At 43.0% G+C, this 27442-nt stretch overlaps 1 protein-coding gene across 2 annotated transcripts in view; it reads right to left on the reverse strand.

Annotated features, from left to right (window-relative positions):
* HTR2C (5-hydroxytryptamine receptor 2C) overlaps positions 1-26914 on the reverse strand; it is a 40093-nt gene extending 13179 nt beyond the window's left edge. The window contains exon 1 of one of the 2 annotated variants that reach the window (XM_030967678.1): positions 26281-26914. In XM_030967678.1, the coding sequence (XP_030823538.1) occupies positions 26281-26665 (385 nt within the window). In that variant the 5' untranslated portion in view covers positions 26666-26914. The remainder of the gene's footprint in view (positions 1-26280) is intronic. The other variant, XM_030967677.1, reaches the window with a different exon arrangement.
* Between the last annotated feature and the right edge of the window lie 528 nt (positions 26915-27442).

Consider the following 27442-nt stretch of genomic DNA (forward strand, 5'->3'; position numbering starts at 1 on the left):
CAGGGTAAATTATTATGAAATGTCCCAGAGAAGCTGAGGAAACTTTCACAAAGAGAACAGCAGAACGAGATGGACACATTAGCTCATTTTACCAGTGGGAAACAAGCAGATAAAGTGCTAAGTACTCACCAAACCCACACAGCCAGACCTCAGCTCTGGGGAGATAAACCACTCATTTCAGGGAGTGTGCACCATGTCTATTAAATGGACTGTGAGTGGACTGAAATCCACAGCAGCAAGCATTTGAGAGGTCCCTGTCAAAGGGAACTAAGTAAAGCACTTTGTGGCTGGAGCATCTTTACTTTAAAAGGCACCTCTGCTGTACAAATGAATAGAGCTTGATTAAATATGACTCAGCCCCTTTGTAACACTAGGATCAAATTCTCTGCCTCTTGCTCCCTTCACACTTTGTTACAGCTGAGGACATCGTTGCCATCAGCCTGCAATTGAGCTCAGAGCTGCGGCCAAGCACACCTTGGATTTGCTGGGTGATGCCTCAGTGAATGCTCTGGGGGAGAACAAGTCAGAAATCCTACAAGTGGGAGCTGTGCTCCCTGCACAGCCCCAGGCTCTCACTGCCAACCCACAGCAAAGCACATTCAGGACACTTTACCCCTCAGTCTTTCTTCCAACTCAGCTCTGCTCAGGCTGACAGACCCAGGAGCCATCCCTGGGGCGCTGTGGGCGAGCCCGGGAGGTGGCGCGTGATCATGGCTGTGCAGCAGCCTCTGCAGAGGGAACAGCGGCATTGATGGCTACTCCCCACATCAGGCAGATGGCCAGGAAACCCCCAGTGTCTCCAGAAAAAGCCAGCCAGCCTCCAGGCTTCCTGTGCGTGGGAGCCTCTCCAGGCTGAGCCATGCTGCTGCCTGACATTTGCTAGACCTGGAAGAGGTTTCTACAGCAACCACCTTTCCAGCATTATTGAATGATGAACAGCCTCTCTTACCTCTTCCTTCAAGCTATCCAAACACCTCCAGTGACTGATTCCCTCTGGAACAACCTCTGGGGCTGAAGTGCACTAGCACTCATCCCAACCCAGCAGCCACCAGCGTGGGGAGAGCAGACATCACCTGCTGCCAGCCCTGGCCCTGCAGGAACCACAGACACCAACAGACCCAAGCCATGCTGCCCACAATACTGCCCAGGCAAACTGGCAGGATGCTTTTGAGGATAAAAGTGAGATGAGAATTCTCCTAAAGCCAAATCCTTTTAGTGCTTCCTGTCCCAGGGCACTCCATTACATTTCCACCTGAACAGCCACAAGTAGACATTTTACTTTCTCAGGAAGTTTCCTAAAATGATCTGCAATAACAAAATGTCACTCTGGAATTTTGTAGAATGGCAGCTTGTAACACATCACTGCAGCTCGATAGGAAGGGCATAATATATATTCTAGCTCAAAATGTAATTATTTTTAAGTAAGCATGGTGTGTGCCTTTGAAAAACACCTACACAGCCTACAAAGCTAGTAATTTGTAAAAAAAGAAAAACAGCTTTATTCTAATTCTGTTTTGAATAAATGTACAAAACATAGGAAATGTGCCCTGTGACTGTGCCAAGAAGCAAACAAGGATTAAAAAAATCTGTTAACGATGTTATACCTTTAAAACAATTTTATCCTCAGAAACACTCTAATTACAGAGGGTAACATTTCTCTAATTTGTTCTTTTTTCTCTTATTTCATTTACAAAGAATAGCAATTACCCTATATTTAGAAGAGCAGATGACTGAATGAAATTAATTCTTGGACCCCAGCACCTCTAAGATATAGTAACTGCATTTCCAGTGAAAAACATTCATCTCAGTCCAAATCTGGCTCCAAGAAAGAAACAGTTCTAAACACCTGCATAAGCAAAAAACCAAATTCTTTGTAACAAACACCGATTTTTGTACCTTGAGTTAATCTGAGCCCTTAAAATCGTGTATTTAATGCACTGGCAGGTAAAGCAGTGTAGATAGGTAGATAGGAGAGTGCTGAAAGGAATTAGATGAATGCAGCAGATCAAAACAGAAGTTGGTATTTCCTTACACAGCATGTAATCAAACCACAGGTTTTTTTGCCTCCAGGTATTTTGTGGGTGGTAGAAATTTACACTGGCCAAATTAACAGAGAAAAGTGTATAGAAAACTATTGCAGTGATATTACTTTGAGGTCAGTGCTAGCTTCTGGCTCTGATCGGAATAAAATCAGCATGCAAAAATCCTTGCAGGAAGGAAACTTCTGCAGAATATTGCTTCAGCCTCTAGGACTGAATAGCATCTCATGGCATCTGTGGTTGATGTGGTTCCTCACAGGACACATGGGACAAACACTCATATTTAACCAGGAGTCATCGTCCCCAGGTGGGATTTCATCTCCTGCCCCAGGAGGAAAAAGCAAACCACAGTTTCTTTGTGTCACTGAATAGCTGAGATGAGCACAAACTGCTGGCAGAAAAACAAAGAAGCTCAAAGGCATTTTGGCATAGTCACAGACCATCTCTGTGTGGAGTTAATTTGCTGTCAGATAAGAGTTCCTTACATTTTTTGTGTTTTTCATCAAGAAAGATGGCAGCTATGAAACGGAGTCACTTTTGTCAGAGCCTTATGCATACGGGTAAAAAGAGTTGCTTAGCACTGTTATTGGCATTGTGCTGTTCAGTGCATGAGAGTCAGAATTACCAGCTACTGCAGAAGGAGGTGACTAAATAATCCAAAACACAGCAAATGGAAGCAAAATTAATTAAGTCAAATGGTAAAACAGAATTACTCCAGACTGTAGGAGAATGGTTGTACAGAAAAATAATAAAAAAAAAGTCTGTTTCTTGTACATGTTCAGTACTTCTACAAGGCAATCTGCTCCAGGATATCTCCTGAGAAAATCTAGTATAACACCTAGGACAAATCTGGAATAACAGCAACAAAATACCTGCTTACACAACAATAAAGTGAAGAATTATGTAAAATTTATCTCTGTATCTTCAAGAGTTTTTCATGAGAAACTCACAGCAATCATCATCAATCATTTATTTTCCAGCAATAAACAGGAATTTGGAAAAGGTTTCAGCACACATTTGTTGTGTTTAGCCAGTGCCTCGTATCTATTGGGATGGATAAAAGGATAAAATCATCCTTCAAAATGACACAGGAAGAAAAACTATATATTTTATCTCATTATGACATTTGACATATATACACATTATATATACTATTTATGTAAAAGAAACAGAGCTAACACGTGCAAAATAAGTACTAAAGATGCTTATGTGTACTCAAAAGCCTTTTTTAACATTGTTCATTGGGTTGGCTAAAAAATAAAATACGTGTAATACTTCTAATTTTAGGCTTCTGATTTTTATTGTATTTACAATTCACTTTTAACTACTTTAATGAATTGAATGAAAAAAGGCAGCAGTTTGAGTAAATAAAACCCAGTACAAAGCAGAACCTCCCAGCAATTAAAATGGCAGCACCGTGTGTGCTTGAAGCACCTTTTGATCACCCTGCAGCTGCCACAGGTCTGGTTCAGGCCATTCACTGACCCACTGCTCTGCAGAGTGCTCTGGCCCTTGGGAAGGTCAGCAGAAAGATCCAGGAGATGCCTCAGATGATTCCCTGGGAATTCCAAAAGGAGCAGAGTGCCCCAAGCAATGACAGCACTCGCTTGGGTTCCCTTGCAGCAGCAGACAATGCAAACAGCAACCCAGGACAGACCCCAAACCTGTCACTTTCTGAAGGGTTTTGCTCCTTTTGAAGATTCTTTCACACATCCCAGGGAAAGCCACTGCTGTGCTTTGTAGAATAAAGCTCACACTTTCCCACTGCTTTTTACCCCCACTGCACCATTGATGCAACTGAAGAAATTCGTACAAACCAGACTTTCCAGTGTTCACTTTAAAGGTTCATAGCTGCCACAGGCTTTACAAAAATAGAAAGCAATTACATAGTTTTAACATTATTGCATTGCATTATTCCCAAGGGAATGAAAGAATTTAAATTATTATCTTCTCTCTCTCTTATCTAGGAAGTAAAGCATTTCTAAGTCTGAAATACCACACCAGGAAGTGTAAAGCTACATTATCTCTTTTCTGCTAGTTTGTTTTCCTCAAATTTACACAGACAAATGACTCAGAGACATCCATATCACCCTGAGAGTCACACACCCAAGGGTGCTGAAAATCTCCATCGTGCCCAAGAAGTACAGAACACCTTGCTTGGTCCCCCACAGCCATCAGTGTTTACCACTGTCCAGAGAGGGGCCCAGGGACATGCAGCCTCCTGGCTAAAGCAACAACTGATCTCAGGGGCAGCACTGCCAATCCTTTTGATTTCATCATCAATGGAGTGGAATTTAAAGTCTTTCCAACATACTGAACTCCTGGGCATCAAGTTACATGAGAAATAATGTTTACCTTTAAGTTTCTAGCCTGCATTTTTCTAGAGGAAAAAAAGGTTGTCCTAAGGCTATCTGGATCCCTAAAACATCACATGTTCCAGCCCAGCCAAGCACAGGGACATAACCTACACACAAAGAACGATGGTGACTTTCAGGAGAAGGACTCTGTTCTTCAGTGCTGCAAGTTCAAAAAGGCCTGAGTGTCCCAAGGGGGTCTGAACAGAGGATGGGCTCTCAGGTGATGGCCAAGGGAATGGAGGAGACCACCAAGCAAGAAAAGCAGGTGGCCCTGTGTCCAGGGAGACACTGCTGGCACCCCACACTTGGCTTGAACATCTGGGAGGAGAGGATGCTGCTTTGCCATAGTGCAACACCACACTAACTAGGGATTTATTTGGATCTGTGCCACTGCTCACATCCAGCTGAGCTGTGACACTCTTCCTGAGCTTTGCATTTCCCCTGAGCTGTTTGTTTTACAGCTCCTGGAGCTGTCAGCGTGGCAGGGAGCAGCAGGAAATGGGCATGGAGCAGCGTGGTCTCCTTTGGAAACCCCTCTCCACCAAGGGAAACTCCAGAGCAGCTGAATGTGCCCCCAAAGATATTTTGGTTCTTGTCTCGCAAGTTACAGCAATTAATTGATGGGACTGTATTTTATTGCAAATTAAACAATTGCACTCGCTGTGCTGTTATAAGAATTTTAACTGTTAGATTTTCCTTTCTATCCAGTATTGCAATGACTTGCAGTCTTGACAGGACGTGTAAGAAAGAAGGAAAATTAAAGCTAGAACAGATATAATTATCTGAGCTAGGGAAAGGTTGCTTGAATACCATTTAAGTAATATTTTAAATGCAAGGAGCCAGCTCTCCATATACTATACTTTAAACAACCCTGTTAATAAAATGGGATGTTTGCTAAGAAGCAAACCTAGTGAATGTTGTTTTCATCCCAATGTCAGCATCTCTTCTCTTATGGAAATATAAAATTATTCTGGTGCAATTTGTCATTCCATAAAGCCATGTGTTATATTAATTTTTTCATTTATTGGCAGAGACTAAAATTATGTTTGAAGCCAGAGGATAAATTTCTAGGCTCAGTGCTGTTCTCTGCTCACAGTTGAAGCATCTGTAGTTGCATCTGGAATTTTTGCATTGAGGGATAAGGACAGTTAACGGAGCAATGGGACAATTAATTGAATTGTTTCAGCAAGTTCATATAAAGGGTTCCTTCCAGCCTTTTAACTCCAAGAGAGCTGTGATCTCTTCACACACTTCTGAGCTACATGTTCTTCATAGTAATTGATCTAAATGAAACCACTGCCTAATAAAATATCCATAACAGTAAACATTTTCTATCTACTGATGTTCTGTATGTCAGCACAGAATGAGGAGAGCATCCTCTCCTTCAATTTCCTTCCTGCAGCTCATAGATCAGCCTTCACCTGTTATTTAAACACGTAACAAAGCAACAGTTGGATGAACACCGCACTGGAAAGTAAGCCCACAAGCAAACACAGACCTCACACAAATACCTTCTAAACATGAGAATATAAATATTTTCAAATAATCTGTCTCATTACAAAGTGCACAAACGTGTCAGCAACAGGTGGTTTTCCTCGGTTCTGATGAAATTGAGAAAGATCCATTATCATAAGAAATAGCTGCCAAAGCGTACAGATCATCTGAGGAAACTAAAATTCAGAACTGAAAATGATGTGGCATTATTCAATTACAGCTGTCTGCTGAGCAGAAGCCATCTGCTTGAACTCAGAGTTCCTAATACCAAATAAAGTTTTTAAACTCTGCCTCAATCCTAGGACTGCCTCTAGGGCTAGGGAAAGGGCACAAAACCATACAGAGGAAATTTTTTAGGTTTTAAAACCAATTTATTTGGTTTTATTTCAGCATAACCCAGTGGCAATTCAGATGTCTGTGCTATGCTGACAGCTGCCTGGGAGCCTACACGGGATTAATCCTCTTTCTCAGCTCAGGCTCCCTCCTGACAATGCAGCTGGACAAATTGGCCTCCAAATCATGATAAAATACCTGATATCAGTAACAGATAAAATATTCTTTGGATATAAAGGGTTCCTTATTCAGAGAACACAGATCTGCCATCTTTCACCAGCTAACATTTTTATTAAATCTTCCAGGAAAATGACAAATTTGATAATAATTTGCATACTCACTGCAAAATTTGTTCTGCAAACCAGCAGTGCTGGCTTTGAGCATAGGATGCAGATGTTAGGTCTGCTATACCTGGCATGTCCACTCAGTATTTTTCCCCTATGCCTTGGGATATAGAGCATGATGTGAGATTTGCTGTTTGAAAAGTGTCAGTGATTTTGCCTCCCTCTTGCTGCAGGCTGCTTGATGTGCCCAGGATGTGATCCTTGCTTTGGCCCCTATTCAGTGCAGCCCTGCACCTGCTCAGCCCTGTACAAAAGCAGAGTGTAACCCACACTCAAGAGCTTTGGGGAATTTAGGAGTTCAGTGAATCAGCTTTCCCATTAGGGACAGTGGGTTCATGCTCTGCTGCACTCCATGCCAGTGGGAGGCACAGTTTGCTGTCTGATGAGGTCAAAAGCCAGTACAAGCAGTTGGTGAGACTGATGCTGGCAAGAAACCACCTCAGCCAAAGGAAAGAAGTCATATTTTGGCCATGCTTAGAGATAATAATTTTCATTCTTGATATTTCTCAGGATTTGCAAAACACATTCCACATTTAGCTTCCTCCAAGGAAGCTGATTCCTCCATCTCTGATTCTAAGTGATTATACAGCTAGGAATGCCAGTGTGAGAGTGTTCCACAGCAGCCACTGCCAAAAGAAATTTGGGGGTTGCTAAGAAGCCAAGAAATTCTGGTCCTAATCCTTAGTGCCATCTACTGTCCTGCTGTCACTGCATCCCTTAGGTGCACACCTCTGATGCCTTGTGAAGGCTGACCTAGAACAGAGACCAGACAGAGCTAAAGAATAAAGTAGAGAATTATTAAAAGGATCTCGTCAATGGATGCACCTTGGACAGAGCAAGAGCCCAGCCAGGGCTGCACCCAAGATGAACCAAAATGGTCACAAAATGGACAACCAAAGTCACAGGATCTCTCACTTTTATAAGTTCTGGTCCATTTGCATATTGGAGTTAATTGTCCAATTACAGCTTTAGCCCATGCAGTCCCATCCTTCTTGTTTTTCTCTCTCCAGTCCACGTTGTTTCTGCTCTTGGGCCTGAGATTTGGATCATTTGTCCTTGGTCCCCAGCTAGAGCAGGAATTGTTTTGTCTCCCACCTCTGTGAAGAGAGCTCACCATCCCCTGATGTGAAGCTCAGAAGTACACACTAAAGCGGAATAGAATCTGAAAAATATAAAAGCTGAAACCTGAGGCATCACCTCCCACTTGCAAAGCATTCCTGCCCCTGTGCCCAGACCTCTCCTAACCAAGAATACAATTTTCATTACAGCAGAAACACCAGGCTGGAGCTCAGCACACTGGGAACAGCACCTTCGGGGCTCTCTCAAGGGAATAATAATAATAATAATAGCTCATTTGCTAATGAACCCTGCTCCATGTGCAGTAATCCCAAGGAAGTGTGTGAGCCTGTGAGCAAGTGTCACTTCTCTAGGAGTCTGTTGATCACCATGTACCAGCTCAGCAGAGAAATCTGTGGAGGTTCCACCTGCCCCAATTAAAAGGCAGCACAACGAAGGATCATGGTCATTCCCTGAAACAGGAGGGAGGACAATGCATCCTGTATGTAAACAAGAGACAGACATTTAATTAAAGAACTCTAACAGCAATCTAGAAAATGACTGTATTGCTAAACAGTTCTGTACTCTATAGGAATAACCTGCTGAACCATGCCTGTATGCAAAACACACCCAGTTTGCACCCAGAAATGCACAATTATGCACTAGGATTCTTGATGTGTGGTGTGACCCGGACAAAAACTTAGGGAATTTTGCTGATAACTGTCTTTTAACTGAAGAATAAGATGTAGAAATGAGAGGAAGAAAACAAGTGCCACCGGAATAGACCAAGTTATTTAACTACTCGATCTCTTCTCAAATCTTGAACAATACTTGAAAAATATTACTTCAGTAGCCTTTATCTTGGTAAGATTGGGGTGTTTTGCAGTGTTTCAAAGTCTGAAGTTAACACCAGTTACCTAGCAGTCCCTCTCCACTTCTTCCCCATTTTCCCATAATTCTTAGATGTTTCCTCATTTTGCCACACCATGGAAACCCTGGAGGCTTCTTTCACAGGCCTGGAAAATAATTTTCCACAAGGAGACTAGGTCTGAAAGCTTTATTGGCTGATAATCCTAGCAGGGAGTTCATTTCTCTCAGCAGCACAGGAGGCTTTCCTAGACAGCCCAGACACCCACAGGACACGAGAAGAGACAGCAGAGAGCTCCTGCTGCAACCCCCCACTTCTGTGGTAGCAAAAAGGACCAACATTAAAGGCTCATGATGGGGGGTGTGGGCAGAATCATGGCCTGGGGATGTCTCTGCATCAAGCCTTGGCGGGAAGAAGGCCTGCAGCCCTCACCTTGGCATGTGGCAGTGCCTCCCCTTGCACCTGCCAAGGCCTGCAGGGTGATTCCATCTTCAGCCCAGGAGCACCAGAGCCACAGATGAGAGGGGGCTCAACTGCTGGCCCTCCTGCAGGATTCTCCATTCAGACTAGCTGGGAATCAGTCTCCCATACGATATGATATGATATGATGTGATATATGATATGATGCTCAGAGAAGACCGGCTTGTCCCAAGCCCCTTGCTGTGAACAGAGCAGCTCACCCTGTCACAAGCACCCACGCATCCAAAGCAGCCCTGGGGTCTGGGAAGGCTGTCTGGGGAAGAAGAACTCGGCTCCTGCAACCCTGCTCACCCCATGCCCTCCCAGAAGAGCTGTTACACCCCAACCAGCCAGATTAAACGTCATTTAAAATCATCTCTTTACTCGAAGCAGCAGATTTGTCATTTACTGTCACAATCCAACACATAAAACCACGTAATAAGACATTGAGGATTTCCATGATTGTAAGCATTTTGTGCACACCTTGTTAGTAGTTAAAACCGCTCACTTCTCTCAGTCTGTTATAAAAGACTTGAAGCTGGAATGTGATTTAACCTGAGGTTATGGTGTTTTCCTACTGCAGTGCTTACAGTCCATAATATGCTCACTTGTTGTCAAACTGCTGGATGAGGACACATGAGTCAACTCAGCACAGCTTTTCTTACAGATCCAAAGGTTTAGAAACACTTCAGACTAAGCTATCACATGTACCTCCATCCTCACATCCTGAAATTCAGGCGGCATTCCTCAGCCAAAAAGAAAACAAACAGGCAGCAACATCAGTCCTGCCTTTCTGTCTCTCTCACAAATGATGCAAATACCCAGTTTTGAATCCTCAGAAGGATTTAAAAAACCTGCTGAAAACTGCAGTTCAGGACAAGTGATCCCATTTCCCTTAACAATGTTTTGGCATGGGGACCCTATTCCCCATGGGTTACATCAGAGAAAGTGAAAGTTAACATGCGACCGCCCTCTGGGTGCAGTTGTGCTCCTCTGAGTTTTGCAGAAATTGTGGGCCTGTTGCAAGGTCCATTCACATGAAGTAGAAGTTTAATTTAACATGGATAAATGAAGCGTGGGCGTACTGATATATTAGAAAGAATACTATTACCCAGAAAATTACAGTGGTCTCATGAGGTGGTAAAGGAAATTAAAGAAATTATATTTAGTTAAGTTATACCATTGGGGGTTTTGATAGGCTTGTTTTTGCTTTCTAATCAAGTGCAACATTATTTTATTATCATGGTTATACTATTATTACTGTGTAATCTTGCACTTGATTACAAATCAAACCCAGTGATAACTACAATAATAAAATAATGTGTTAACATAATAATCTAGCTAAACATAATAAAATAGGTGCTGTTCATCAGGCACAGCATTGCCAGCCAGTCAAGGGAGGGGACTGTCCCACTCTGCTCTCACTGGGGTGGCCTCAGCTTGAGTGCTGGGGACAGTTCTGGGTGCCATAAGAAGAGGAGACTGAGGACAGACCTCACTGAGGACAGACCTCACTGAGGACAGACCTCACTGGGGTCTGCAGTTCCTCATGAGGGGAGGAGGAGAGGCAGACACTGATCCCTTCTCTGGTGAGAGACAGGGCCCAAGGAATGGCCTGAAGCAGTCAGGGCAGGGCTAGGATGGATATTAGGACAAGATTCTTCACCCAGAGGGTGGCTGGGCACTGGAAGGGGCTGCCCAGGGAAGTGAACACAGCCCCAAGCCTGAGAGAGCTCAAGGAGAATTAGGACGCTCTCAGGCACATGGTGGGATTTTTGGGGCTTCCCATGCAAGGCCAGGAGGTGGACTCAATCATCCTTGAGGGTCCTTTCCAACTCATAGGATACTCCATGATTCTAAAATTCTAATTGCTGTCTAAAATTTCACAAACACAAATGAATAATATTAGTGCTGTAGTATAATTAGTTACTCCCAATGTACAAGAGGCACTTATCCCAATATGGACTAGAAAATCTTGGAAAAATCATTATGGAAAGTAGATAAAGTATGGTGTAAAAGGTATATTTCAAGGACTTCACCCTGAAAGTTGTTTTTCCTGTATTTATGCTTGTCAACATCAACTTGCTGCGTTCTATCAACCAATTAATCTTGTTCTGCTGCTGTGCATCCTGGATGGACATAGACAGTTGGATTTGAACAAGAAAGTGATTCACTGCTCTTGGCTTCTCCTGTGTTAAATGTAAATCTCCCTTTCTGTTAATTTCAAATTGACTGATCAGAAGAAACAAACATAAGTCCAACCGGCAAATTCAAAACTTTACCCAACAAATCCAACATTTAAATAGAAGAGAGAGGAATAATTCCCATTCAGAACAAGCGCACAGGCAGAAGGGCAGAGCTCAGCTGCCTCCCAGCCCCAGCCATCAATATTCACAGGTGTCAGATATTGTATTTGCTGGGAATGTCCTGACAAAGGCAGGAATGATGCATCTGACTCCATGTTCTCAGAAGGTGAATTTATTATTTTATGATACTATATTATATTAAAGAATACTATGCTACACTATACTATACTATACTAAAGAATACAGAAAGGATACTTACAGAATGCTAAAAAGATAATAATGAAAACTCACGACTCTTTCCAGAGTCCCAGCTTGGCCCTGATTGGCCAAAGAGTGAAAACAACTCACCAGAATCCAATGGAACAATCACCTGTGGGCAAACAATTTCCAAACACATTCCACATGTGAGCACAACACAGGAGAAGCAAATGAGATAAGAATTGTTTTCCTTTTCTCTGAGGCTTCTCAGCTTCCCAGGAGAAAAATCCTGGGCAAAGGGATTTTTTCAGAGAATGTGAATGCCACAGTCAGACACATTTACAGGCTCCTGCATCCCAAACAGGTCCAGTGAAAGCCTGTCATGCAATTTCATATCTCAGCAACACCAAGACCTTTCCATGCAGCTGCTGCCTCTGACTGAGGATGGAAATAGACATTTATAAAAACAAGCAAAACACCCCAATCTTACCAAAAATAAACACGTTGCAAAACAAATTATACATCAGAAGATGGAGAGGTGTTGGTCTGAATAACAACTGGTCTGTCCTGATAACTCCAGCGCTGCAGGAGAGCTGGGGCTCTCACCAATATGTCAACAGGAATGGAAATCAAACCACCCAAAAAAAACAACCATGAGTCAACAGAGCCTTATCAACCACCCTGCCTTGCCCATCAAATCCCACACCTAAGAGCTGATAGAGGAACACTTCATGTTTGTATATTACTGATTGAACTTTCTAGTCTTGAACCTTTTTCATCTAGGAAGCAAGACAGCATCTTGGGTGAGAGACTCACTCACTGAACCCACTGCTGTCCCTGTGCTTATCAGACTGCCTGCAGGAAGAGTAAACTTTTCCAACAAGAAAACTTGTTACAAGCAGAAAACATGGAGTGGAAAAACGGAATATATCTTTGAAACGAATGCATGAAACCCAAATTTTGACACAGCACGTATTTTTAATCACAGCCTAGGCTCCATGACAGGTTCATGCACAAATTCCCCTCATGCCATTAGCATCTTTAATGACAATTTTGGCAGAATAGCCAGTAAGGATCCATTTGGTTCCTCTTGTAAATTGTCCATTCAGGAAAAGATTGGATTTTGTCAATGAGGCAGTGTGCAAAATAGTGCAAGGCAGAGCAGTTGGCATGTGGCCCCTCTTCCATCTATGTAATTTTTATTTAATTTCCATGCAAGCAGATGAATTACAAAGAGCCTGTTTCCCAGCATGTGCTGATAAACCACAAAGCAGGAACTTACTGCTACTTTTACTGCTAGGTGTCAGGGAAGTGAAGTAACTTATGAGGGTATTTTAATGAATAATAGACAACTCTAGAACCAGAATTTTAAGGAATATATTATGTGAATTGGATAGAAACAGTAAAATCATAATTTGCTGAGTAGAATTTAATGATATCAATTCAACTGACAGATGGGAAAGGAAGTAGAATGAAAAAGTTGAGTTAATTCTGAGTTAATTACTCAGAATTAAACCCCAATCCTAGAAACATGAATAATTTAAACTAATGTTTTACACTGGAATATTTGTCTTACAACATATTCAGGGGAATGGTAGAGATTTAACCTCACTTCTCTGTATTTCTTTGCATGTTGTGTAAAGCAGCTATCTGTAGCTGTATTGGCCTGCCTAATGGCAGTGATTTTCCCCATATTTTTGAGCACAAAGGCTGAGCTGGCCCATCACATCCATCTCTTCTAAAAATGCAGCAGACTATTGATCAGGTCTTGGCATTTCACCAGCATTCAGGTTGAGCCCTTAAGGCAAGAAATTATGATATTATTGTATTGATCACATAAAGTTACCATGCACTAAAAATAAATCTTACTTATTTTCACACAGTGCTTCCCATAATATAATATAGCAAAAGCACCAAATATGTTAGGATGTACACAAAGGCACCAAACAGCAAAATGCAGATGAGGCATCCATCTACATCCAATAACAAATTTCCTGGGTGATGAAACAGCTTCAAGTTGTGCCATGGGAGGTTTAGATTGGATATTACAAAAGAATCCTTCACTGAAAGGGTGGTCAAGCATTGCAAAGGGCTGCCCAGGGAAGTGATGGAGTCACTGTCCCTGTCAGAGTTCAGAGATAGGAGGATGTGCTGCTCAGGGACAGGGTTTGCTGGTTGTGGCAGGTTTATGGTTTGATTTGATGATCCCAGAGGTCTTTCCCAGCTTGGATGATTCTGTGAACACAGAACAGACACTGAACAAGGATGAAAGAGCTGTTCAAGGTGAAGTCCAGGCAGAGAACACAAACACAGCTGACCAGCCTTGGCGTTCTGGGTTTTCCCTCAAGTTCCTGCTATCTGCAGGTGCAGCCAGGGAGATGAAGCCATTTGTTAATCTTTACAGCAGACTGCAATAGGACCATTCCTGGAAAGTGTGGCTGCTCCTTGACAAGTGTGGAGAAACACATCCTACTGACTATTTCCTCAGCCCAATTTCACTGCTGGGAGCAAGTTCTCAGCATGAGATAATATGTCCCAGATATTTGGTGCATGGAAGTGTTGCTAGATTTAGCTGCAGACACCTTCTAGGAAGGAAAACAAGGAGCTTGTGGGTAAGAGAAAGCAGAAGTAAAAGCAAAAACTGGTGTGGGGTGTTCAGGATGGGCAGAGTGGCTGAAGCCATTGAGATGCACTCCCCTGTCACAGCTCATCTGTGATCACAGCTCTGTCTTAAAATCTGGGTCACAAATATGATGCTTCCAAGTGGGGAATATTTTATTTCTCACTTAACTAATGTTAGGGCAAAGATTAGGAGGAGTTGCTGCCCTCTCAGTCAGGTGCAGTCCTTGCTCTCTGGGCTGCTGGGACGCTGCTGGGACACCAGGAGTGAACATTTAACTGAGACTTTCTCCAGATGAGGAACAGAAAGGTCAATCTGTGTGTACAATGACACAGACTAAAATTAACCCTATCTTGGTACAATGTTTGCAGTTCTACTTAAATCCTTTCTCCTGATTTTAAAATTTTAAGGATGGGGATGAAACACACCCAAGGAGGACTCTGGGTGTGTCTCACATGGCTCCAGTGCCTGGAGCTAGTGCTGTTCATCCTCTCAGATTAGGCTAAACCTGTCTGTGGGAAACACATTACCTGTCTTCATTTTATTTGGTATCTGCATGATCTGCCTGATGCCTTTATGAAGCACCAAATTTACTGCTGGAACCATTTATCATCATAGAGTCTTTCTTTTTATACATGACAGTTCCAGTTTTCTCATTATCTTGTATCAATTTCTGGTTTGCTACAAAGCATAGGAGTTTATATTTCTTTTCAACTAAACTCATAAAAGTTGATTACGATGAGGCAATGCACTTACAAAACTAATACTGGATCTAACAGGCCATTGTAATAAAAAGTAAATAAAGATTCATGCATTTTAAAGCACATTTAGCTTCACTGATCTAGAAGGAAATTGGGCATGAGAAGATTGCACTGAGAGCATTAAAACTGCTGCTGTATTTAAATTGACATCAGTAAAACAGAGATCTATAAAACAGAAATGTAACTACACACACTGCAGATTTTGGGGACTTTACACTCCTGTGAGTTTTAAAACCTGTTGTATCTTCCAAAATTTTTGATCAAAAGGAGGAAATAAAAACTATAATTGGATCTAAAACTTTATTTGCATTAAATAAAAACATTTAAATGAGTGCAATTCAAAAATATTCTAATGAGTCATTCTTGCACATAAAAGATTTATTTTGGTTGGGCAATTCTCAATTTCACCAAGCAAACAAGACAGACCCATCCAATTTGATGTCTAACATATGAAAAATAGCTCCCTGACTGGATGCAACACACGAGCTTTGGGTAAACTAGAATAAGATAAGGCCATATGTTCAACAAGTATAATAGGATTTATTTCACTGAAGTCATCTGAAGTATTTTAACATTTTCCTTCACCTCTCAGGAACAGGCAGGGCAAGAGTGGACTCTGCCAGTTTCTTCTCCACATTTGTAGAGGCAGCATCCAAGGAGATGCCTGGGTGACGGTTTATGTGGCTTGTGCTTACCTAGAACTGCTTCCACGGTGTGTTTTGGGGTGACACCACACCTCCAGGTGAGCTGTGGAGCTGGGAGTGCTGGAAAAATCTTTCACCCAAGCCTCCAAAGGCACATGGAGGGTTTAGCTACCCTGCTCTGCTGCTCTCACTGCCTCTGAGCCTCTGGCTTTGCTGCACACCCCAGCCTCACACTGTGCAGACATGACTGACCCCATGGTGAATTCTGAGCCCTGGTAGCTGTGAGAGAGGAAATTCTGGAGCAGCTTTCACTGGATAAATCTGAAAAGGGAAAGCAGCCCAGTTTATCAGCTTTTGAAGGAAAGTTTCCAAGCTCATTTGCCTCTTAGGAAGTACCAAGGTGAATGGAGGCTCTGTTTGTTCACACTGCAGTGTTAGGATTTTCTATTTAAAAACCACTTCTTGCAAGAAAGTTAAGGGTTTTGATTTCATAATAAGTTGCTCAGACATTTGTCCTGGCTTTCTGTTGCTACACTCTAAAACACACATATTTTGTCTTCAGCTTCCCAAAAGAAGGCAGCTGGAAGGAAAGAGGCTCTGGAAAATGGAAGATATGACTGCAGCAGCTCAGTGTCTTAATGATGCTTGCTAGCAAACAAGGACACAAGAAGTCAGAAAGTTCTTTTCAATCCTGCATTCCTGTGGGATCAGAAAACTCCCCTTGTGATCTTTGTAATTGCTCTTTCTTTTGAATTATGTAGCTCAGCACAATATTTTTCTAAGGTGAGTTTGCTTCCTTTATATTTTAAATATTTTTGGCTTCTAACCAAAACCAATAAAATTAACAAAAAACCCTCAACAGTCTCAGCCAGCCCAGAAGAGAGGAGTTCACTCCTTTCACAGCAGGAAAAGCAAAACACAAGTGTCTTAGGGAGAGCCAGCCTCACCAAGCCAACATAAAGTAAATGTTTCATGCCAAACCACATTAAGCAAATGGATGGCCACAAAAACACACTTTAGAATCAGGCCCTGCACAGACCAGGAGCACATTTCAGCACTGAGCTGAGTGTTCCACACTGTGCAGCTCTGGGTGACCTCAGCTGGACAAATTCCAGCTCATTTCTCTCACCTGTGTGTTCCACAGAGCTCCCACAGGAGAGTGCCTCGTGCTCTGGACGGTGGTGCTGGACCCAGGGAACAGCAGTGCCATGAAAGGAGCTGCACTGCAGTGGCAAAAGAGATTTCCTCAGGCTCGGAGGAGAGCAGCAAAACATCTCAGACCCTTCAGGCTGAGGGATGCTGCTGCAGTCACGCCAAGAGCTGCAGTCATGGCCAGGCAGGAAGAGAGTAAAGAGGTTGGAGGAGACAGAAAATTGCCCTGGCAGAAGTCCTAGACTCTCTGCATGTCCTGTCAATGTTCCCACTGGCTTTAGCACAGTCAGAATCGCCCCTCATGGATTTTTTAGGAAACCACTCCCCAGGTCCCTTATGCTTACAGTTATTTACCTGCAGCCTGCTGCCACTGAGCAAAACAGAGGAGCAATCCGTCTAGAAAATAAAATCTAAGGTGTTGTGTAGTGTTCCTGGTTTTCATTTTTCCATATTTAGGTGGAAAAAAAGAAAGCACTGGACATGTCCTTTTAAATCTCAGAAATCAGATCTCCTGCTCCCATGCAGGTCAGAAAAACTGCTTTTGTTCAGTCCTTTCTGCAAGAACCTCTGTCTGTGAGAAAACCTGTTAGACCTCTGGGGCAAACACTGAGTCTCTGCAGTTTCCCTCGGCAAGCTGTGAAAATCTGGGCTACAGATTTTCCTGGGAAAGGCCAGGCTGAGCTCCCAGCCTGGCAGTGCTGCCACGTGCCAAGGCTGTGGCTCACACATACCTGACCTGCCCAGGGCCAGGCTGGGATGCTGGCACAGCCCCTCATTCCCTGATGTGGGATGTGATGGAGGGTGTGATGGAGGCCACACCCAGGGCCTTTGGGATCTCTGCCTCTCTCTGGAGGGGTTATTTATCCAAATCTAACACAATCTGACTCAAAGGGTGTGCAATCTGAACAATCTCAGCCATCACAGAGCAGCCATACAATCTTCTCCATGACAATCCAAGCTTCTCTCACAATGGAAGCTACCAGAAACAGAGGCTGCTGGAAGTGTTTGTGCTCTGCTCATCTGTGCTGGACTGAGCAGCCTGAGCTCCATGGGCAGCAGCCTCATCCCTGGCAGATCACAGGCTAAAAGTCCCATTAACCCACAGCAGGCAAAGGAGATGGTTACTTAACAGCAAGGGGTTTGGAGGAGCAAAAAAAGCATGTTTACAAATGTGGAATGTTTATTGTTCTCTGATGTTTTCTCCTAATGCTGGCAGATTGACAAGATCCTCTTGTCAACAGGAACAAACACAGAGGGGACAGTAAAGAATATCTCTGCCTGTTCCAAGAAGCCAGCCAAAGTCAGAGCTCCATGATATACAGGTGGCACAGGGTGAAGAAATAACAAGAGGCAGGTGGTAAAAAAAATTAAATAGCAACTGCTCTGCCTTTTTATCTGACAGCAGAATTTGGTCTTCAGAGTCCTATAAACTAATGCTCCAAAATGTGGATGGATAATGGCTGAGCTCAAATGAGTCACAAGGACCTGGCACAGAACTGCCAGGCCCTACCCACAGCAGTAAGCAAGGCGCCATTGAACTCTCTCTGAAGCTGGCATTGATTTATTCCAAAAATTATCTTTGCACCACAAAACCTCTGCTGCATCATCCAGAGCTCAACAGCAGAGGAAGCAAGATCAGAGACCTAAGGCAAGGGGTCTGCTGCTTTCCTCCTGGAAATAAGAAAAGGTTTGCCACATGCAAATGGCCCTGAGCAATGGGCAAGAAGTTGTAGGGAGCAGCTCCTGTGTAAGATTGGGCACTGTTGTAAATTCAGGCAACCCCAGAGAGGGGAGAGAATGATGAGGAGGACAGCATCTTATCAGAAGGCTAATTTATTACAATATGATATGATATGATATGATATGATATTATAGATTACTATACTATACTAAAGAACACAGAAAGGATACTTACTGAATGCTAAAAAGATAACAATGAAAACTCCTGACTCTTACCTGAGTCCTGACACAGCTTGGCCCTAATTGGCCAAAGAGTGAAAATAACTCGCACTGGAGTTCAATCAAACAATCACCTGTGGGTAAACAATCTCCAAACACATTCCACATGAGTCTGACACAGGAGAAGCAAATGAGATAAGAATTGTTTTCCTTTTCTCTGAGGCCTCTTGCTGCCTTTCATCTTCCCAGGAGAAAAACCCCTGGTGAAGTTCAGAGAAGGTGAACACAGGACACCCGGGAGCTCATGCAGAGCTGCTGGCACCACTGTCAGGTGGACACACTGGGCCCTGTCCTTGGAGGAAGGTGCTTGCTGACACAGAAAGCAGCTCCTCAGAGCTGCCCAGCTCATGGCTCACACCAGAAAACAGCAGCTCCATGGCCCTGCAGTGGCTCCTGCTGCTTGGACATGCTGGGTAGAATTTGAGCTTCCCAGAAGCGTTACAGGGTTGGAAATTCATTTTCATTCAGCGTTAGAATAAACGCGAAAGTTACCAGATTTTTGCAGGAAGAGAGTTATATTAAAAAATACCTACTTTCAAGAGAGAAATTCTAGTTTATGGCTTAAATTATAGTCTGATGCACCCCGGTGATTTTGGTGCCACTGGCTAAAGTTTTAATTTTTTGCAACAGATCACCATAAAGCTGGCAGAATGGGGACTTGGGCTCCACATGCTGCAAAGTACTTCACCAGCAATGAGAATAACCCCATCCCTCTTCCAGCTTCCCAGGGGAAGGGCTGCTGACAGGGATACACTTCCACAGCCTCAATCAGGCTGCAGACAGGGATACACTTCCACAGCCTCAATCAGAATTAGACAAAAGCACTCTCAACACCTTTATTTGCCATGACATGCTCCTCAGGATGCCTCCAGAGCAGTATCCAGAGAGAGCCCCTAATCTCCCACTTTGCCACAGGACACCCATGGCAAAACAGAGGCCAGGCTCCCAGGAGCTGCAGGGGAGAGGGGCTGCCCTGGGGAGAGCAGTGGCTTCCAGAGCATCTAAGGAAGAATAACAGCATCCATTTCCAGAAGGAAGGTGTGGAGCAGAACACCTTGTGGAATGTGTCCTTCCAGGACAAAACAAAGCTTTGCTGAGAGGCCAGGAGGGAGACGTGCACTTCTTATTATTATTATTATTATTATTATTATTATTATTATTATTATTAATTAACCCCAGGTCACTCACACTGCCTCAGCTAACACACAGCACTGCAGGCAAGACTCCAAAATATCCCAGAAGCCAGAAAATATTGCAGCTGGCTGCAGCCAGGAGTTGTAGCCCCAAACACTTGCTCTGACTTTGGCCCCTGCACACAGCAAAGAGCCTGGGCCAGGGTTTGGGATGGCTGCACTCTCACATGGGGTGGGGGAAGACTCAAACCATGCTGCCAGACAAACCTGGGCAATTGCTGACACCAGGGGCTGCCTGCTGTCCCTCCTGGTGGGGCACAGGGCTCTGAGGATGCAGCTCAGGTGACACCTGGGGCACTGCCTGCTCCTCTCAGATGTGGTCACATCCTGCTCACCATAACTCTGCAAATTTACCAGCAGCACAGAGGCCTGCTAAGGGAAGGACAGCCTTGTCCTGAGGGAGAGAAAAGAGCATCCATACCATCCATACAGAAGACTTATGCCAGGTCTCCATGGATTTTTTTTAGGAGGAATTTGCAATTCAAGCCAAGGTTTTACTAAAATCTGAATTTTTATGATGCTGGTTCTTATTACATTAAAAGTGACAAGATTTCTCGATCTGTCTGTACAGGTGCAGCATAAGGAGAAAAAACAGCTCAGTTACCAATAAGTACATGACCATCTGCCCAAAGAAGTGATGGCAGGTCAAGTGCTGAACGCTGCTATAATTTAATCTACCAGAAGACAGACAGATCTAACACCTGCAGGTGCTAGAAATGAAGAAAAACTGCTTTCCAGAAGATCCAAGTACATTCTGTAGCTCTTCTTGCTCTACCCAAATGTAGAGACACTGTTCAAAAGACAAATACAAATCCATCTAATACCTTAACATAAGTAAAATAAACTCCAAATGGACAACAATCTCTTTGCAGACAGCAGAGACTTCCCTGACTTGCTTTCCTGACTTTATACAATTTATTTATGGACTGTTCCATTGTTTGCAAGTCTTGTAACCAAAATCCATTCCCAAAAGAAGGAATTCAACAGAAAACAAGCCAAGACATAAGCCTGACCAGGGAAATTTTCCCTGTGCCCAGGGCAGAAGCTCCCCATCAGTGCTGTGTTTTGTTTCACCCAGCACAGCTGCAGCTCCTCGTGGAGGAGGTGGAGATGACCCTTCTCCAGTTCTATGGGCTGCTCACTTTTGCATTTTTCTTTTACTCAACCTGGTGAGGACCAAAGCTTCAACAGGGATTGGAAAGGTGTCTATGAGGAAGCCGCTTCACTTAAATCAACATTCCCAGACAAGAGGAACAATCAGCACAAGCATTACTGGTGACATTTCTCTTCACTGAAAATAAAAACTGCTTTAAGCACCGTGTATGGTATCATGGGGTACCTGTGCCCACACAAACAGCTTAACTGCACTCATGGTTTTACACCATTTCTGCCTCCATTTCTGGTCAGCCCTCAACACACCATCAAGCTGGTTTTTGGGTCTTTAGCATAACTACTATAAAACTGCAACATGCCTCTAGAAGAGTGTCTAGCAGATTTTTCTATGAAATTAATTGAGATAAAAGGAAAGAAATGGAAAGGAGTAGAAAACATTCATGTTAATTTGCTAATTTCCTATGAAGTATTTATCTCAATGGAGAATGTTGCACTAGAGCCATACACACAGCCTGGCTGTCAAAAAAGTCCTGGGGATGGGGCTGTTGCATGGATGAATAAGTGAAATTTTATCAGTTAGGACAAAAAAAATATATATATCTCAAGTCCAAATGACTGCATCCATCTCATATTGGTGTCATTCTGCAAATATCAAATTTTGCTTCTCATCTTTCATAACAGAAGCATATAAAAATCTTGAGGAGATTTTCAGACAAGACATCACTAAAACACACACATCAAAATAATGAGAAAGAATAACAAACGGCTACAATAACTTAAATTGCTCTGACAATTTTTGAAAGCAATTCTGCTTTAATAAGACTGGTGAGAAGATGACTTTCAAGTACCACAGAGCACTGTGGCCTTTCCTTCAAAGTGCTTTGCACTCCTCAGATAATGACACTTTCCTCACTCATCTGGCTTCCAGTTTTTATTGTCCAACATTAAAAGTATAACAAAACAAAAAAGAATTAAATAAACTAGATAAAAAGCCAGACATAAAGTATAGATAATCTCAGATAAAATCAAAAATTACAATAAGAGGAAATTTATGTGTGTGGAGCAAATCCAGCTTTCAATATGACAATTAAAAGCTCTGAGTCAAATGTTTTTGAAGAGGGTGATGTAAGTATAGGTTTAATAGATTTAATCACTGCTGAGGAAGGGTGTGGAGCAGCACTCCCTCCTCTTGACAGGAATCATCACCCTCTCCAGTGCTGAGCTCTTGTGCTGATTTCAGCCCTTCAGCCTTTGACTCTCACTTGACCTGAAGCCACCAAGTTTTCCCCCAGTGCAAGCCAAAGCTGTGCAGGTTCCTAATGCTGTTTCCAGCAGGGAATCATCACAGGGTGCCACATTTTCAGAGGCTCTGAAAAACCCTGCAAGTTAACATTTAGCTGCCTCCAGATATTTTACAACCAGGGACGCATATTCAACAAGGTACAGAGAGTATCCATTTAGTATTGCCCCCTCCTCTCACTCTAAGCACAATTTAAACCTTGGGTAGCAGAAAAGAAGCTGTTCTATGGATTCAGGGCACATCATACAGAGCTTTCTTTCCCAACAGCAACACAGATACACCACAACTTAATCCCATTTGTCACATCAGGCAAACAGGCAGTTGTTCATGTGGAGTAAATTCAGTAGCAGGACACTCAATATCTCAGCTAAAGTTTCCTATGAATCTAATAATCTGGAAAGAGGGTAAATAATGATGTAGTAGGATTTTCAAATTTCAATTATTTAGGTTAGCTGAGGGACAAGAAAGCTTAGGGACTTGGAAAGAGAATAAATGCTGCTGGGTGAGCACAGAGTGCAGCAGCCTAAGGATCCTACTGATAGCAAAAGATAAACTCACACTTCCTGCTGGATATAAATCTCAATGCACACACCCCAGCTACAAGGTGTCACTGGAGAGAAAAAAAATAATCCCACCTCTGAATTTATGACACAGATAGCGCAAGCAGTGTAGGAGTTTCCATTCACTCACACCCTAGCAGAAGAATAAAATGTAGTGGTTACTTAGCACAAACAGAAACATTACACAGTTAAAACTAACAGGAATAAATAATAATTTCTGAAAGTAATGCAGCTGTCAGCTGGAACTTGGTGTAGTCAAGATGCATTTAAGCCCATGACTTGATCTGGTCTTTAAAATGCCTGATCATTTCCAGATACCTGAGTGTCACATCAAAGAGCTGAGCTGCCCTGCTCCCCCTCTGCAGGAAAACCAGCATCCAAGTGTGCCCCAGTGCTCAGCACATCTCTGCCACCACACCATAATGATGGTAATTATCAATAATAACAACACTGTGGGTGTAAATTGCTCTGGCAGCTGGGGCTGGTGAATTCTGCATCCACCACCAGCCCCTGGAAGCTGCCTCAGCCCCGGGCACCACCAAGGGGAGGGAGAGCAGAGCCCACGCTGGGAGTGCAGAGGGGTCTGCTGGCCACTCCTTGGGCACACGCTGACAGCTTCTGCAAGAACCCACAAAGTTCAATATCCCCTGCAACTCAGATCAGCTGAGGAGATTCCCTTGCATTCCTCCACCAGCCCTCTCTTTCCTGCTCATGAACCCATGACAGGATGTAAACCCACTGCTGCTTGTCCCTGAGTGCTCAGGGGTGAGGAGACAACCTCCACCTGCTCTCTGAAACTCCATGATGTGTGACATACCTGATGCCTATCAATATTTTAATAAAAATACCAGTATTTTTAATTAATTAGGCATTCCTTCACTGAGATGAAACACTGTGTACATTTCTCATTTACTCTCCCCAATACATGCTTATTAATTAGCAGACTAATTTGCTTACTTCTTTAGGAACTGCATGCCAGGGAAAATGTTCTCAGCTGTCAAATGCAACTCATCGATTACTGTAAGACACTTAAGACTAATTGATAAATATATCCAAGCCCTGATTAATTGCTGAAAAATCCATCATGCTGCATCCTGCTGTCCTTTCCTTTATAATAAGACTCTTGAATTAATTTGAAACTTGATTTTGCCTTCTTTTAATTAAGAAAACCACCAAAAAACTGAAGTATTTGTGGAGGGTGTCTATTCAATTTTCTGGTTATGCTTGAAGTGAAATCTACTTCATTTACCTTATTAACCAAAAGTAAGGAAATGAGCTACTCTGAAATTAGTTACTCTGTCAACTAGAATTTATCTTTGGGGCTGAGAGAGCTGATGTGGAAACTTGAAAGTAATTTCTTCACTCTTCTGTTTGTTATATGTATTTTTTAAGGTTCCCTCCTGATTACATAAATTAAAAGTGACTTCTACAAATCTGGAAGAGATGTGCTGCATACACTTCTCAGTACAGCCTTTGAAACAGCCCAGTGTACAATTATGTGGATTGTATGGAATGTAAAAGGTAAAATTTACAGAGTAAAAGTGACTGAACATTCACAGTGATGTTTCCAAGCATTAACCCTCTCCCTGCTCAGTCCACGGCCATGCACCCCTGTTATTCTCACAAGAATTCTGCTGATGTAAGAACATTTTCCTCCTCCTTACTTCCACAATTCACAGCTTAAATAGTATTTTGAAAATTATTTCACTGGGGTCCTACTGAGATCAACCCACAAGTTCCTCTGAGGCTTGTTTTTCCCCAAATTGAACTTTTCCTCCTCCTTCCCCCCTCACAAAGCCTGGAGGCAACAAGCTTTGGTCCAGCACCCAGCACTGCCCCAGCAGCCTCCTCATTCCTCAAAGTATTTCCACAAATCTTCCATGAAATTACGATTTTTGCCAAAAAAATCTACGTTGTACTGTTTGTCTGTGGAGAAAGGTTTGGGCTATCAACAGCCAGTGCTGGATGTTGTCCAGCAAAAAAGGAGGATCATTACAATGCCTCTTGAAACCAGTGATATTTCCTTGCTGCTAAAGGGTGGCATGCTTTACACCTTTAAACTACCTTAAGTAATCATTTTCTAGGCAGAACAGAAAATCCATTTCTATTAGTTTCCAAAGACCTTGAAAGTATGGATGTAGGAAGACCACTTCCATAAATTCACCTTTTTAGAGTCACTGGCTAACACAGAATTTATGCAAGTGCAGGTCTGTCACATAATTCAGTATTTATATTCTCCCTTTCAAGCTCCAGGGAGCTGGAGTAAAATGCTAAAAATAAAATACACATGTTATAATGCACACAAGATTTAGAGATGGAACTGTTCTGACAGTTCAAAGTAAAAGATCTTTGTGCATAAGATCTCCATAGCTAGGCCTGTACCTAAATCACATATTGATTTAACTCACTGTAGACAAGTTATATAAGCTTTGGAATGATGTATGCTTGATCAATGTGTTTTAGAAATTAATCTCTGCAGACTTACTCATTTAGGCAAGTGAAGAAGTCAGATAAATATCCCTACATTTTACTTTATAGGACAGTAAACCAATTTCTAATCAAATTTGTAAGTAAACAGCATTATTTGTTTCCAAGAAATATCAATATTAAAATACCTTTCTGAGAAAATCTGAAAACAAGACTTCAAAAATTTAAAGTTTTATCTACAAAATACACAGATTATGAAATTGATACAAGAGTATACAAACATGATGATCAGAGATACAGAGGAGAACAAAATGCTCCTTTGAAATAGCCAGGGTGGAGACTCCTAGCACCACCCTGAACAAAGGGATCTGGAGTCGGAGCCAGATGAAAGTCAGATGTATTTGATATTTTACTTCTTTGAAGTGCTAACAGTGGTTCCACACCTGAGTGCAGGAGTGATGCCCCACTCCATTGCAAACACACTGACCCTGACATGGGGAGAAATAAATGTTTACACCTCTACAGGCAGGCCTCAGGGCGCTTTAGAACAGAGCATACTCTCAGGTTAGAGACAGGGAAACTGAGGCACGGAGAGGCACAATGGCCCCCTGAAAGGCACGAGGCAAGCTGAGGTACAAATGCCAGGAGTGAATTTTATCTGAATGCCAGATCTACTCATGCAAACCTCCTTTCTGATCCACGATTTTGCTCAAATCCCACTGATCCTAGCAGATCCTGACCCATCTTAGAGCTGGGCAGCTCATGAACAATGAACTCTCTCCTCACTTTTCTGTGAGCTTTTGTGTCCTAGCTCAGTTTTGGGGCAACCCAGCCCAAGGTGAAAAGCTGGCTCTCTGTCTCAGACTCTCCTGGTGGCCCCAGCAGTAGGAACCCCCTCAGTGTGATATTATTCACAGGTCACTCCTGGCACGGTGAACACCAGCTCAGAGGATGAACCTCAGCACAGAGCCGCGACCAAGGACACACTGACACTCCCCAGGCCACCAGCACAGGGACAATCAGGCACAGCAGGCTGCTGCAGCCTCGGGGGACTCCCTGCAAAAGCAGAAATTCAAACGAGGAGGGAAGGCACTTACCGTACAGGACTGCAATGAGCGACACGGGCATGACCAGGATACCCACCAGCATGTCTGCTACTGCCAGAGACATCAGGAAGAAGTTTGTGGCATTCTGCAACTTCTTCTCCAAGGACACGGCCATAATTACCAATATGTTCCCCCCAATGGTCAGCAGGATGACAACCAAGATCAGGAGGGCCGGCCAATTCTTCTCCCTCACAGACATCCGAGAGACTTCGCCCTTCTCAGAGGTGTTGAGAGGATCAGATGTAGGCAAGCTCTGGTTCAGAGTCAAATTGCTGCTCAAGGACCAAGCCATCAGACCACCATGCAAACTAAAATCCAGTGTAACAGACACTGTTGTTAAGCTGAGCAATATTCCAGTGCTACTTAAAGTGCTCATTGTCTGGGGCTGGTTGCTCTGTCTCTTAACCGTGCCTCAGAGACGATCCCTTTTCCAAACTCCAGGTCCAAGGCAGATCACAAAACCTGAGCCAGAAAATCATTTGATCTTCCATAGTGAAGCAGAGCTTACAGAAGTTAGCGTGGAGCCCTTCTGCTTTCCTTGGGTGTGGTAGAGGATGACCATTGACCACCAACCTCAAGGGAAAGGAGACTTTGCAATCTCCAGCTGGTTTCCAAGTTCACCATTCTGAAAAGTAAAGGAAAAGGATATTCTTCACTGAAACCACAGTAAACACAACACCTTCTTTATTCCCCATGCAACTGACATCCTTATTCTTCCCCTTCCTGCTGGCTAGGACATTCTCCAGACTGCCAGCAATTTATCTGAAGGGTACAGACTATGCCTACAATCATGGGGGAGAGAGGCAGGGAATCACATCAGTGTGCTCTGGCTGGTTAAAAGCTGATTATCACTAATTAAATGTTTTGTGAAACCTGCAAAAGCAAGTCTGAAGAGCAAAATATGTTTCAATTGATATCCACTTCACAGATACTCTGCTGCTGTGTAAAATAGTAATTGCACAAAATTCCAGCCAATCCAGATAGTGCAGCCAAGCACAGGGTAATCCATCACCTTAAATGGAAGGGTTTGGATATATTTTACATATTCTAAGGTAAAATGAAGGTGGTGTAAAAACCTTCAGATCTTAATGATTAACTCTCCTATAATAACAAATACTGTTATATAGTATACTGTATATAACAGTACACTGTT

This window comes from Camarhynchus parvulus, chromosome 4A (assembly GCF_901933205.1).
Source record: "Camarhynchus parvulus chromosome 4A, STF_HiC, whole genome shotgun sequence".
Taxonomy (NCBI): Eukaryota; Metazoa; Chordata; class Aves; order Passeriformes; family Thraupidae; genus Camarhynchus; species Camarhynchus parvulus.